The sequence below is a fragment of the Manacus vitellinus genome, unplaced genomic scaffold, assembly GCF_001715985.3.
Source record: "Manacus vitellinus isolate BGI_N305 unplaced genomic scaffold, ASM171598v3 scaffold_66_pilon, whole genome shotgun sequence".
Classification (NCBI taxonomy): Eukaryota; Metazoa; Chordata; class Aves; order Passeriformes; family Pipridae; genus Manacus; species Manacus vitellinus.
Genome location: NW_021940729.1, coordinates 1796804 through 1810041, shown reverse-complemented (window position 1 = coordinate 1810041; position 13238 = coordinate 1796804). Strand labels below are relative to the sequence as shown.

Genomic DNA, 13238 nt, shown 5'->3' with positions numbered 1-13238 from the left:
GCACAGGTGTTTTAAACACCTTTGCAAGGCTGTGGCTTTCCAGAAGGACTGGCTAAAGCAAGAACTCTTGAGATTATCTCCTCTTTAAGGTGACTTAAGCAGTAGCAGCATAAGCTGGGAGTTCTTCACCTACTCTACCCCAAGCAAGCAGTGTGCTGAAACCACAGGCACTGCCCATCACTCTTACTTTCTACCCTCACTGCACTTTCTGCTTTGATTTGCTGCTACAACTGGACCAAAGGCTGTTATTTAAGGTTATTTAGGTTATAAAGGTTATTCAATCCCACAGGTTACCTCCAGGTTAACAGAAACCACCGACCAGTATTCTTCCATCATCATCATCACCACCACCACTCTTTGCAAAGCTCTGTCTGGCAGAGCTGAGGTCTGGATTTCAACAGTGAACATTGTGGCACAACTGGGTGTGCTGAGCTGCAGCTCATCTTGCTGTTGCCACGAGAAAACTGACTGACAGCTCAAGCTGTAGAGGCAGAATTCGAGCCAGCACCGAAGGCATAGCTGAGTACATCAGCTGAAGGAAAGCTTTCATACAGCAAAGATGGTATTTCTCTGCTGTTACATGGTGGCCGTGGGAGAAAGTGCAAAGAAAGGCATCATTTCCCAACTAAAGCACCCTGTGGCTCCTTGCAGGTGGATAAAAAGAGAGAAAGCACTCAGGCTTCCCTGGCATAACCAAGTATTACTGCAAAACCAGCACTGTCTCAAGCCCTGAAACCACATTTAAAATACTCCTCAGCTAAAAGAACGACCCAGTTGCACGTAAACATCAAGGCATTCAGATTTATAACCATGGTACTCCAGAAGTGTGCCCAAAAAGGAGGGAATACCCCACACAGCACCTTGCTGGCTGATGCCAGCTCCATTCACCTTGCAGCAGTGCTGATTTACAGCTGATCAACCTAGACCTGGGCCTGAGTAAGGCACTGAAATGCCTGAACCTGTTCAAAACCACATCCAGGGCATCAGAGACAGCACTTACCTCAGTAAGTGAAGAGTCCATCATTGTAATGGAAACAGGAAGGTCTGCATCAGTGTAGTCACCAGCAGAGCATATTTTCCACCTGGCAACACACACTTTATTTGCATCTTGCCCAAACAACAGTGAGATGTGTTGCCCATTTTCCTTAGGCACATAACAACTGAAGGCACCACTATCTGTACCGTCAGTCAGCTGATCTCTCAGAGAAAGACAAATTCATCACCAACATCAATCCCTCCTCCCCCGAACAGCAAGAACCACCACCAGCTCTTTTCCCAGCCTCCTCCACACTGCAAAATTCTACAGAAAACCAGTGGCAAAAGCTTCAAGAGCTGCTGAGTCTTTTGCTGCAGACTGCCTGCCTCTGCACCTTCAGGAACATCCTTATCTTTTAAAATATTCACTGCAATTCCTTTCAGCTTTCATAATCTTAAGCAGTTCAACACCTATTTTAAACATCTAAGGAGGCATCTTGGTAAGCAAAGACCACAGAATTCCTGCTCTAAACTCTGCAAATAAACAAAAAAGTGACTCCTCAAAGGCACCTAATGGAAGCACCAGTTGTGAGCTACACACAGAAAATAGACCAGAATGCCTAAATCGTGCCTCAGTTCTCCAGCATTAAATGGAAACACCATCACCGTGTTTGACTGACTGCCAACATTTCCAGAAAAGTGTTTGCATGTTTGTGGATAGAAGCCAAGTGTTACCCCATGTCACCATTTGCTGATCTCTGGGTGTCCAGTATTTCCCATAAGGGAGGCCCTGCTGTTGAATCCAGCACATCCCATGGACTCCTCCACCTTTCCCCCCCAAAGAGGTTATTCTGCCATCTTACCTGCAGGCCTCTGATGTCACATCTGACGTGGACACATGTCCCAGGTCACCCCTTCCAAAGGTGCAGCTGCCAGAGTTTTGCCTGCAAGGCCAGTCCCAGCTGTGCCCAGGGGAGTTATTTGGGCAGGAGGTTTCCAAGCTCAGAGCATCTAAAGACAGACAAGAGTAAAGACAGGTGGTTGTTGGCAAAGTTAGATTTAGTTGTGTGTCAGTTTTTGGCTAAGTTTAAAATAACCAAGAAGCAGAACAACAAAAGAGAGATTTATAATAAGGTGACTTCCATCTTGGTATGAGGGTGTTATGTGTTTTGTAGATGGAGAGTCTGCAGCACCTGGGGATGGGCACTTTCCACCAGTCAGGTTCTAGAAACTTCCACACTGGAAAGCTTTGTGGTAGTGAATTGGTTTGTGTGGCAGAGAGGACCAGGGAATAAATGATTTTTTTTAATATATCAATACTTGATTGGTGCAAGCTGAGAAAACCTGCCTTATTTGCTGGATCATGATATTATAGGAAGCTGCAAGAAAACTCCCAGCTGGCTCACTGGAACAGCCCTTTCAGAGCAGCAGAATGTTCTTATAAGGAGCACTTGTTGTAAAGCAAGATCTTCCATTTCCCTCAGTACAGTCTAGAATTAAATTTGAGCATTTATAGGCTATTAGTCTGTTGTTATTATACCTATTTAGGTTAGTTATATGAAAGAAGTTCCTCCTGTGAGGGTGGTGAGGCCCTGGCACAGGTTGCCCAGAGAAGCTGTGGCTGCCCCACCCTGGAAGTGTCCAAGGCCAGGTTGGATGGGGCTCTGAGCAACCTGGGCTAGTGGAAGGGGGTTGGAACAGAATGATCTTTATGGTCCTTTCCAACCCAAGCCATTCTATTTTCTATAATTCTATGATTTTATTCTCAGTAGTTGTGTTACCTGTTGAAGTTTTTAAACAGCACTGGCCTCAGCTCAGCAGCAAAGGAACAGGACATCACTTGCTGTCTCAATGGGAATGGGAAGAACATGGCTCAAGCCCTCTTGCTCTATATTGGCAAGCATCTTGTCAGGAATAGACTTGGATGTATGATTTATACTGAGAGTTCCTTAAGCTTCTGGGGACTCCTGTCAGACTGAAAGCCAGCCAGTCACCTTTTCAAGCACTACAAACATGGTTCAGCCTCCTGGATCACTCACAGGAATAAGTTAAAACTCACAATAGATTTTCCACACTTTACCAGCATATTTATCTTATCACTAATGATACTGTTCTATCAACTCTGCCTGTACTTCAGGAGAGAGATAGAAAAATGGCCAGTACCACCAGGTCTTACCTAGCAGAGTGGAACTGTGCCAGGACAAAAGATCTGAGGGTCCTTCATTCCACGGCCTTTTAGAGCAATAGAGCTGCTAATTGAAAAATAAAAAGTGCTGCTGTTCAACCATACTGAATTTATTAAAGCCACCAACTTCCCCCCACCATCTGCATAATGTAATACCAACAACTACAAATTCATCATCTGTTGCCTTTTTTTGCCTAGAAAAGTTCACATCCTCAACAGGCACAACAGGTACAGGAAGAGGGAGAATAATCCAACTTTCCACTTGAAAGAAATATGTATGGAATATACATTTGTATACATTTAAACACATGCATGCATATGTATACATATATGGATCTCAAATTATTTTTATGGAATGTTTAACTCAGTGAAGTTTCTGGCAAACGAAGTTATTTATTTCCCTCAGGTCATGAAGAAAAAAGCCCAAACACTTTAAGAGCTCAGCAATGGTCACAGAAAGGACACTTACCTTCCCTTTTATAGGTTCAGCTGAGGTGGGCAGCAGACCATAGACAGATTCTAACTCTGCACAGCACTGTTGCAGGAGAGAAACAGTTCAAGGCAGGCAGATGCAGAAGGGGAAAAAAAAAAAAGTTAAAGAAGAAGAGAACACTGCTACTGATTCTGAGCAAAAAGCAACTTTATCTTTCAAGCTGAACTATTTTCAGCTATCAGTTACAAAACTGCAACTGCAAAACTCTGCAGTTGTTTCTCCCTTGCTACTTTCAGCCTTTAATTCTGCAGACCTTCATACACAAATATAAGTTTTATTCACAGGCAGCTGGCCCACAGTTTTGATCCTGCTTCTCTGATGCTCCTGTTACAGCCTAGGAGCCACCTCAGGATCTTCTGTTTGCCATTATAAATACCTTGTTATTCTGTGTTAAATCCAGACTGCTCAGACCCCGAGCTATAGCATTCCTTACTAAAGTCTTTCCACAATGTCTCCCCCTCCACCCCCTTCCAAAGTTGAAGCAAGTAATTTTATTCAAAGCAAAGCACTCCAGAGTTATGTAATTTCCAACATATTTCCACAGAGGGCCACAAAGGTAATAACTGTTTCGCTGCCTCTCCCAGTGCCCTGGATATTGAAAAAAAAAGATCTTACAGGACAAGATTTTAAACATTTGTTTTCAAGTCTGTCTGCAGAAGAGAGGACTGATTTGGGGGGGAGGGGGGGAATCACACCAACTCATCAGTGAAGAACACAACCATTTGATGTGATCACCAACAATTGTTCACCAACACCACACCTGTAAGTCCCAACCCATTTTTCCCAGAAGGCTGAATAAGGAAAATAGCAACGTGCAGATTGGTACATGCAATTTACTGCATCCATGTGCTGCAAAAGGAGAAACCTGATGCTGCCAGATTATTTGCAGCTCATCCTGCAGATTATTTGCAGCTGTGGTTGTCCTTCCACCAGAGCACCTCCTGGGCAAACCTGCCTCTCCTTCTCCCACCAAACAAGGTCATACCTGACACACCAACTCGCAGAGTCTCCTCTGAAGCAGTTCCCATCTCAGTGCATTAGCAGTTGCTATGAGGAGACATTTACAAACCTATCAGGGTTCCTTACAGATTCATAACAAGGAGCTGGATGTTACAGATGTTATAGCACCTTTAAACCTGACTACTGCCCATCAGAACTCACTGTAATTTGCATTAGTCTAGTTATGCCTACAACAGTTTTTCCACAGAAAAGAGAAAACACTGGACACTTTCTTCCCCGTGGTTATATTTCCTCTTGCTATACAAGAGGTGGGGGCTATGCTTCCCAGCATTATTAACATTGTGATGCCAAAGTTCCCTGTGGAAACAGATTAATTATTGCAAGAGAAGCATTTGTTGTCCTGTAGAGAAGTTTTAAAGTTGATGGGCTTTATGTTATATTTAGAAGCATTCTTTGTTCAAGTTTGGTAATGCCAAGACCCACCTCCAGTGAGTTCTACCTTAATTTTATCATATCTTTTATACCACAGTTAATATGGAGGGTAAAAGGGGATTTTATTAGCCCTGTGACCTCAGTGCCCAAGCACTGAAAGGAGCTCTCAGCAGCTTGGGCAGCATTTCACTGGATGAGGGCTGGAGCAATTAGGGGCAAGGCACAATTAGACACCTGAAACATAAAAGGGGCAGTGCCAGGCTGACTGAGGTTGAGTACCAGCTTCCTTAGCCAACAGGTTCCTTAATTTCTCACCTCTCAGCACGCAGGTGGGAGGAAGTAGGGGAATGGAGTGGGTAGGTGGGGAGGAAACCACAGCCCAGCCCTTCAGTCAGAAGAGGAACCAGACCTGTGTGGCTTTCTGCCAATATAAAGCATTTTTATTCTCCCCCCAGTGCCAGCCTTGTTTGTCAGCCCTGTTCTTTGTAGCACTTTGCAACTTCTCTACACATCTGCCACTTTAATTCTATTAAATCTACAGGTATAATGTATCTAGAGAAAGTTTGCAGAGATCTCTAACTGGAGCAATTTAAAGCCAAAATCTCAGTCATTTTCAGGGTGGTGGGAATTTTTAAGGTTGGGTTTGTTTTTTTTTTTAGAGTCAGAGTGGCACCAGTCCACTTGTCTGGGGTTGTCTCTCTCTTCACTTACTCTAGCTCACTCTGCAGAAGAGCTTTGTCTATTCAGAGCAGGAAAATGACACACTATTTCCATTGTTATGCCTCTTGTTAAGGAAAAAAAAATCAGCTCCACAGTTTGAAGGAAGCAGTGAGCATGAAAGGAACATGAGCACACACACGTGAGCAGTGCCAAAATTACTGATCACAAGTGGGTGAGCACAGTCTGGAGCTGTTCCTGTCATATCAGTGCATAACAGTTGTGCCTCAGAGCTAAGCAAAAGGGTAGTTTTTCCCTACAAAAAAATGTAATGTTTCCTACAAGACAAACTGTGGTTTCACATGGAGTTATTTACAACACACATATGTGTGCTGAGCATCAGTAACATTGCCTTGGGAAATTCATGCCTGAGGCCAAACGTTCACTGGGATAAGTCAGTCAGATTCCTTTTCTATAAGCAAGGGATCACACTCCAGAATTCGGGAAGAAGCAGCCACTGCATTATTTAGTCACCCAAGTTTTTGAGGTTAGGGAGTAAGAGGGAATATGAAGTTTCCATGACTCTGTGGCAGAAATTGCACGTGTACAGCACAGTGACACAATTGCTTTCCACTGAAGAGAGCAGTCTAATATCACAGCAGTTATTCAAAAACACAGAGCAACTACAAGCAGCAAGCAGAGTGGGGGGAAAAAAAAAAAATCGGGTCTGTTTGGTCCAGGAAGCTTAAGAAAGAGGGATGACTTTGTTAGGAATAAGGTGGGCTGTTCAGGTCTGGGAACAGCACCTCTGGTAAAGGAGCACCCATGGAGTTACTAATCCTTCCTCCTCGGACGGGAGATTTTGTCAGGAGGTTCTGAAGCTTTGGTCAAGCCCAACACCCACTCCTTGGGATCCCACCTGCTTTTCAGCCCAGGTGCCACGGTGGCAGATCTCTTAGATGAAAAGTAGAAAGAAAGGGGGAAAAAAGGCTCCACAGAGCATTTTACCTGCAGATCAGTCCTACCCTCCCTTGCTATAACTAAACCATAAACTATCTGCCCATGCAAGAGTGAATATGCTGGCACACTGCCAGTAGTTACTCACTTCTCTGGTGTTCCACCTTTTCCTGAAGCAACTGGCAAGTGCTTGTTAAAGCTGCACTCACATCCCTGAGCCTTTGCTGCTCAGAAATGGCTTCCTCCAACTTGCTCTTCAAGGATGCTGCTTCCTCATGAGCGGAGTGAAATGCTTCAACTTGATCCTCTGCCTAAACACAAAAAATATTTAGGGAAAAAAAAAAGAAAGGAATTAAAAATAAATAAATAAAAAAAAAAGGCTGCCTGGCTAAGACAAGGAGCCTCTATAGTTCATGTAAATGAAACCAAACTGCATCTGTTCTTTCTCAGGAAGTGATAAAGCTCCCTCTGAACTTCTGCATTTTTACGTTGGGGTGGACTGTGTATGGAAGCTATTTTTGGGCGCTTTTTTCTCTTTTCTCTTTTTTTTTTTTAAGCCACCACAAATATGCAATGCTGCCTCTTTCATCAGCAAACTGTTGTCACCACCCCCTCAAATTTTACTTCCTCTGCTGGTTCCACTTTTGCAGCGAGGCACACCATCCCGAACACGCGATTTCCTCTCCCCAGGGCAGCCGCGCGTCGTGCGCGGCCTTTGGCATCTGCCCCTTTCCTGCTCAGAAGGAACTGGACTGTCCCTTACATGTCTGCTGGCATCCTTGAGCTGCTTCAGAGCTTCCTGAAGCTCTAAACCAAGGGCTTCTGCCTGGCCAGCAGTTTCTTCTTGTAGCTGTTTGACAGTTTCTAGCTCGTGTTGCCTGCGGGGTGAGAGCAAAAACCACAACCCGTTACTGACATTTTGGGGAGGTCATGCCCAGGAGATGACACAGCCTGGCTGTTGAGACATGCATGGAGAACCACAGTCAGCTGTGACATCCTCCAGACACTGCCCAGTACCAGGGACTCCTTGCTGAACACAATTCACAGAATGTGCTGAGTTAGAAGGGACCCACAAGGATCATCCAGTCCTGCACAGGACCATTCCCAGGAGTCCCACCCTGTGCCCCAGAGGATCATCCAAACCCTCCTGGAGCTCTGGCAGCCTTGGGGCTGTGCCCACTGCCCTGGGGAGCCTGGGCAGTGCCAACCAGCCTCTGGGGGAAGAACCTTTCCCTGAGATCCAGCCTAACACCCCCGACAGAGCTCCAGCTGTTCCCTCGGGTCCTGTCACTGCTCACACAGAGCTGAGATCGGTGCTGCCCCTTCACTGCCCCTTGCAGTGAGGTCTCCCCTCAGCCTCCTCTGCTCCAGCTGAACACACCAATTCAACCCAGGCTGACAGAGTTTTTCCTACAGCAGGAAGGGGATGGAGGTTTTTCCCTGGTGTTTCTCCAGCTGAACCAGTCCCAGACAGGTGGGTACCATAATGGAAGCTTGTGAAACAGCAAAAGGACTCAAACAGCAAGAGATGAGTGAGGTAAACTTTTGCAATTAGATCAAAAGAATGTGTTTTCTCATGCTTTGGGAGAAAAAAGGATTGGATATAAGTTAGATACTCTGGAGCTATTAATGCAGATAGAGAGCTTCATCAGACTCATTTCCTAGTGTTTGAGAGGGCATTTCTCTTGATTGCAGACAAATGCCATCAGACCCACTGCTTAAGCCAATGGCTTTCAAAGAAACATCTATTTTTGATTGCTGCAGAAACCCTTTGCCCATTTCTTCTCTAACTCACCTTCACTTTTCTTCCTGTTGCTACCCCCACAAAAATTTTGAATACAGAGAGGCGCAGCTTTAAGAAACCAAGGCACCAGTATTTTTATCAGCTCCTTTCCAAGTGAAGGGAGAGCATGTGGGAGGCCCACATTGACAATGTTCAGTGAACGGTAAGTCAGGCAAGAGTGTGGCACAATTGCTTCACATCAGCTCTTGGGACTGCCAAAAAACCACCCCAAACCCAGGTAAAGGCATGCAGGCAAAAATTTACATTTAGCATAGGACAGCAGAAGCTGACACTATGAACCAGCCTGGCTTCCACAGAGACAACAAAATTCAGATCAGTTTTTCTGGCAGAAACCAGACTATCCATTTTCCAGAATGCCTGAGGAAAGGAGAGAGCAGGCAGAGGTTTGCACCTGCTGTTATTTGGTGCTCAACCTGACAGAGAGTAGGTTTAGATTGGATATTGGGAAGAAACTCTTTGCTGAGGGTGGGGAGGCCCTGGCACAGGTTGCCCAGAGAAGCTGTGGCTGCCCCATCCCTGGAAGTGTCCAAGGCCAGGTTGGACAGGGCTTGGAGCTCCCTGGTCTAGTGGAAGGTGTCCCGGCCCATGGCAGGATGAGCTTTAAGGTCCCTTCCAACCCAAACCATTCTGTGATTCTCTTTGTAACATCAAAAATCATAGCAGGAACTATGTGCCAATAAACTTAAAGTTATATTTTTATGTTTAATGACATAAACAACTAAAACTTTGGGAAACTGAAACATCACACTGCCTGGGCCCAGCAATTGTATCCCAAAGCAATAATACCTGCAGGGTATGTATTTTACAGATCTTCTGCTTCACACAAACCCAGCAGTTTATGTAATGGTTGCACCTGCTAGATAGGCAGGGCCCTCTTGCTTAAACTCCTCAGTCTGTGGTCTCCCTGGTGTTTTCAAAGACATCTCCAAGACCATATGTCAATTCATACATAAACCTTAACTCCCACATAGTGTAAATGTTGTGCTAAAACCAAATCCACTCTGCAAAACAAGTTCATTTCCTCTGTGGAAAAAAAAAAAAAAATCTTGAAAATTCACTAAACTTTGTTTCACAAAACAAAAAAACCCAACAAACAAGTCAAAACAAAAATCCCAAACAAACAAAAAACAAAGGAACCACCTAAAACCAAAATAAGAACCAGTTCCAAAGCTCCCCCCAGAAAAGACACACAGGCTTTGAAGGGGTACCTAGCAGAGAGCTCTTTCCTTAGGTGGAGTTGTTCTGTCCTGGTTCTCCTCAGGTTTCCTGCCATTCGAACAAAATCCTTGTCTAAGGTCTCCTTGCATTTTTCCAAGAGCTGAAGTTTCTGGATCCAAACATGTTTTTTTTCTCTTAGTTCTTGCTTGAGAACCTGTGGGATTTTGAGACCGAGTTGCCATGTGGTAGGAGGAGGAAGAGAGACAGAGTCAACCAGAGCATCAATTTACATGATGAGAATTGATTTCCCTGCTCCACCACTCAGAATCCTCACCTACATCCAACACTATTCAGCAGCAAAGAAAAAAATTCTACCACAAGTGGCCCAGATACAGCAACAAACCTGCCATATTTCATAAGAGGAAGTTTTAATAATGACTATCTTGCAGGAAGCCCTAAAAGTGATAATTTAGACTTCTGTGATCTTTTCCTTAAAGTACAACTAAGTCCACTGCTACCAATTTGGGCTTGTTATTACAGCAAAATAAATAAGATACCCCAATAAATCCCTGTTTCAGTTTGTCATACGTGCCTAGCAGATGATCTGCCCAAGGGATGACCCCTGTGACAAAGGCTTTCAGTTTTCTTCCTACAGACCAGAGGTAAAAGGGGAAAAATTAAGTTCTAGGTAGCATTGCACCCTCTATTTCTCTGAACAGTGACTTGCAGCATAAAGTAGTGAGAGAGAGCACTGGATTCTTCTTCCTCTGACTTTGCTCAACTGAACACACGAAATAGTGTCCTCAGCTTTTACAGAATGCCCAATGAGAGTCAAACAGAGGTCAGGAAAGAATGGGGTTTATATTTCTGGGCTTTCACATCAGTTCTAAGGGGAAAACATCAATCCTACAAGCACAGGCCACCTTGTCTACTTGCAAGTTAGAGTCAGATGTTGTTTGTGAGCTTCATACAAAAAAACCCCCCACAGCATATTAAGTATGCTAGGAAAAAAAAACCCAACAAAACAAACCAAACCAGCCTGAGCAGTTTTTGCTGATAAGTTTTCTGGGATGACATGGGATGTGAACCATGTGCAAGTGCCCACATCCTGAAGACCAGTTTCCCAGCCAAAGCAGGCAGCACTTACTCTTGGAAATGACGTGGTTTTGACACAGAAGGCTTATCAGGGCACATGATAAGTAGGAGAAGGGTGAAGAAGATTTTGCTGTCACTATCTATATATACACTTAAATACATGTATATATGCACAAAAGCAGAAGCACACTTAAAATCTACTTTATGTATAATAACCTTTAAAATATACTTGAACACACTAAACCCCAGCAAAACGTGTCCATACTATATTTCACAGGGAATGGTGGGGAAGTGTTTAGGCTTCAAGTGATGGTCCATGGTCCAAGATTTAATTCATTTGTCAACAAAAGCTTTCTCTAAGGCTGGAAGAAGCTACTGTGAACCTCTGTCTTTTTTGGACCTACCTTTGTTCAGCTCCATACACCAAATTTCCCACATATCTGGCTTATTCTAGCTGAAGGAAGACAATATGTTCGACATGGAGTCACTTCCCATTCCCATGGGACCCTGAAGGACTGGGCCTTTTAATTTTAGAGTATCTTGTTCCTCCTTAATCCTCTGCTATCTTATTTTCCAAATGCATTGCTCTCTAAGAGCCAGAATAGGATTTGCCATGATCAACTCCAACCTCCACACCTAAAGTTCTTAGCTTCACATGTTTAACAGGAATACGATCCCAATGTAATTTAAAAAAGCATTTTTCAGCTCTGACAGCTTCAAAGGAGAAAGTTTTTAGTCAAGATCGAAAAGCTACAGCAATTCATGAGCCAGCAGCTTCCTAGAGTCTACCTAAAGTCCCATCAGAGTGAAGAGACCTGGATGCTTGTGCTTCCTCTAAGAGAAAATTTTCAGGATTTACTTAAAAAAGAAAGAAAAATTTAAAAAAGCCTTGCTCCAGGACTGGATGGCTCCCAGCGATTCCTCCAGCCTACCCAGAAAGGTGAGGAGGGCCAGCTACAACACTCTGCAGCACTGGAGGGAAAGGAGGGTGGTTTTCTGCCTAAAGAACTAACTTCAAGCAGCACATACCATGGTGCTACCTGCTGTTACCCAAGTGAGATGAATTGAGGGGTTTGGGAGCTGAAAGACAGCATTAAGACACAGTTTTCTGTAGCAGTGTTCCTCACAACAGACTGGAATAAAGGAGAGGGTTGGAGAAAAAGCTACATCCAATAAAATAAAAATTTCAGAAGCTGTGCTGTCACAGGGGAGGGGAGGAGGGAACAAGAGCAACAGAGTTTAGTCAAGTCCACAGGCACCTGCTACCACATGGGGAAGATATTTTTGCCAGTTAGCTTGAGCAAAAGTCTTTACTTGCAAGCCTCACAGGAGGTATGAGGGGTAGGAGAAACACATTATGCAAGATTAAGTTGTAAAACATGGTTTTGTTGAAACTTTTCCTGTGGAGCATGCCCAGCAAGAGCAGAACTCTTCGCCTTTCAAACAAAGTAAACCCTCTGAAGGTTTTGGTTTGGAAATCTGGTTATAAATGCTACATCCCTCCTCTTCTTGTACCATCCAGAACCACAGTCCAGTTCAGAGCACAGGGGAAAATGGGTTTGAGGCACAGAGAAACATGCAGTGGGCAGAAAAGATCTCACATGGTCATCTGACCTCATTTTCCTCTCCAGACTGAGTGGCTTCACTTGCCCTTTCCCTCAAGCATGGTTTTAACAAAGGCAGCTCTTGCACAAGACAAGTCAGGAAGAGCACGACGTGTAAGTGAAGAGCAATCACCCCTTTCCTCCTCAAAACCAAAGGTAACAGATGCTCTTTCTCTCCATACAGCCACCTCCAACCAGGCCATGTTCTCAAGTAATTAATATACAGAATATTCAGCAATAAGATACCCACCTTCAGGTTTTGCACAGCCCCACCAATTCACTAAATATCTTCAGAGAAACAGTTACTTACCACGAGTTTTCTTTCCCAGGCTTGTTGCACGTCCCCATCAGGATCTTCTACCCACTGCAATGAAGCCATGACAAGCTCCTCCACTTCAGAGGCTTCCTCTTGCTGAAAAAGAAAATCAAACCTAAAACAACAACCACCACTCTAAACCAAATTCCCCAAACCCTGGCATTTTAATGCTGCCCAGACTTACCCAGCTTACAAGTCCCAGTGTTAGAGTAGGTACCAACTATGCCCCCCTCCACACCCTCGAAGCAACTATTCCTATTTTCTGAAAAGGTGCAAACACAATCTGATTATCAATACTTGGAGAACTCCTAATTAAAAGGCTGATAGAAAACCACATCCTTATTCACATAAGCTCTGCCACTGACCAGGTTTTGCATGAGAGTCTTAAATTTTTCTCCCCCGTATTCAGGCCCCTGTAGTAAAAGCAGCACTTCACGGTCCAGCGTTTCATCCAGGGTCGTCCATTCAGTCTTGATAATCTTGGAAGAGATGGAAGAGCCAGCTAGTTCATTTTGACATCTCCTTATTGCAAACCAGCATCAGTGACATTTAGACTTTCCTGAAGTATTTCCTGTGCTGTATTTACCAGAAGGTCAGAGCTA

At 44.2% G+C, this 13238-nt stretch overlaps 1 protein-coding gene across 1 annotated transcript in view; it reads right to left on the bottom strand.

Moving 5' to 3' along the window:
• The window catches only part of LRMP (lymphoid restricted membrane protein), a 36715-nt gene that overhangs the window by 12138 nt on the left and 11339 nt on the right, over positions 1–13238 (bottom strand). The window contains exons 14-23 of the mRNA XM_025896207.2: positions 12984–13115; positions 12631–12732; positions 9672–9835; positions 7423–7537; positions 6808–6970; positions 4639–4700; positions 3630–3695; positions 3172–3227; positions 1839–2045; positions 1001–1082 (exon numbers count right to left, since the gene is read on the bottom strand). Of these exons, the coding sequence (XP_025751992.2) occupies positions 1001–1082; positions 1839–2045; positions 3172–3227; positions 3630–3695; positions 4639–4700; positions 6808–6970; positions 7423–7537; positions 9672–9835; positions 12631–12732; positions 12984–13115 (1149 nt within the window). The remainder of the gene's footprint in view (positions 1–1000; positions 1083–1838; positions 2046–3171; positions 3228–3629; positions 3696–4638; positions 4701–6807; positions 6971–7422; positions 7538–9671; positions 9836–12630; positions 12733–12983; positions 13116–13238) is intronic.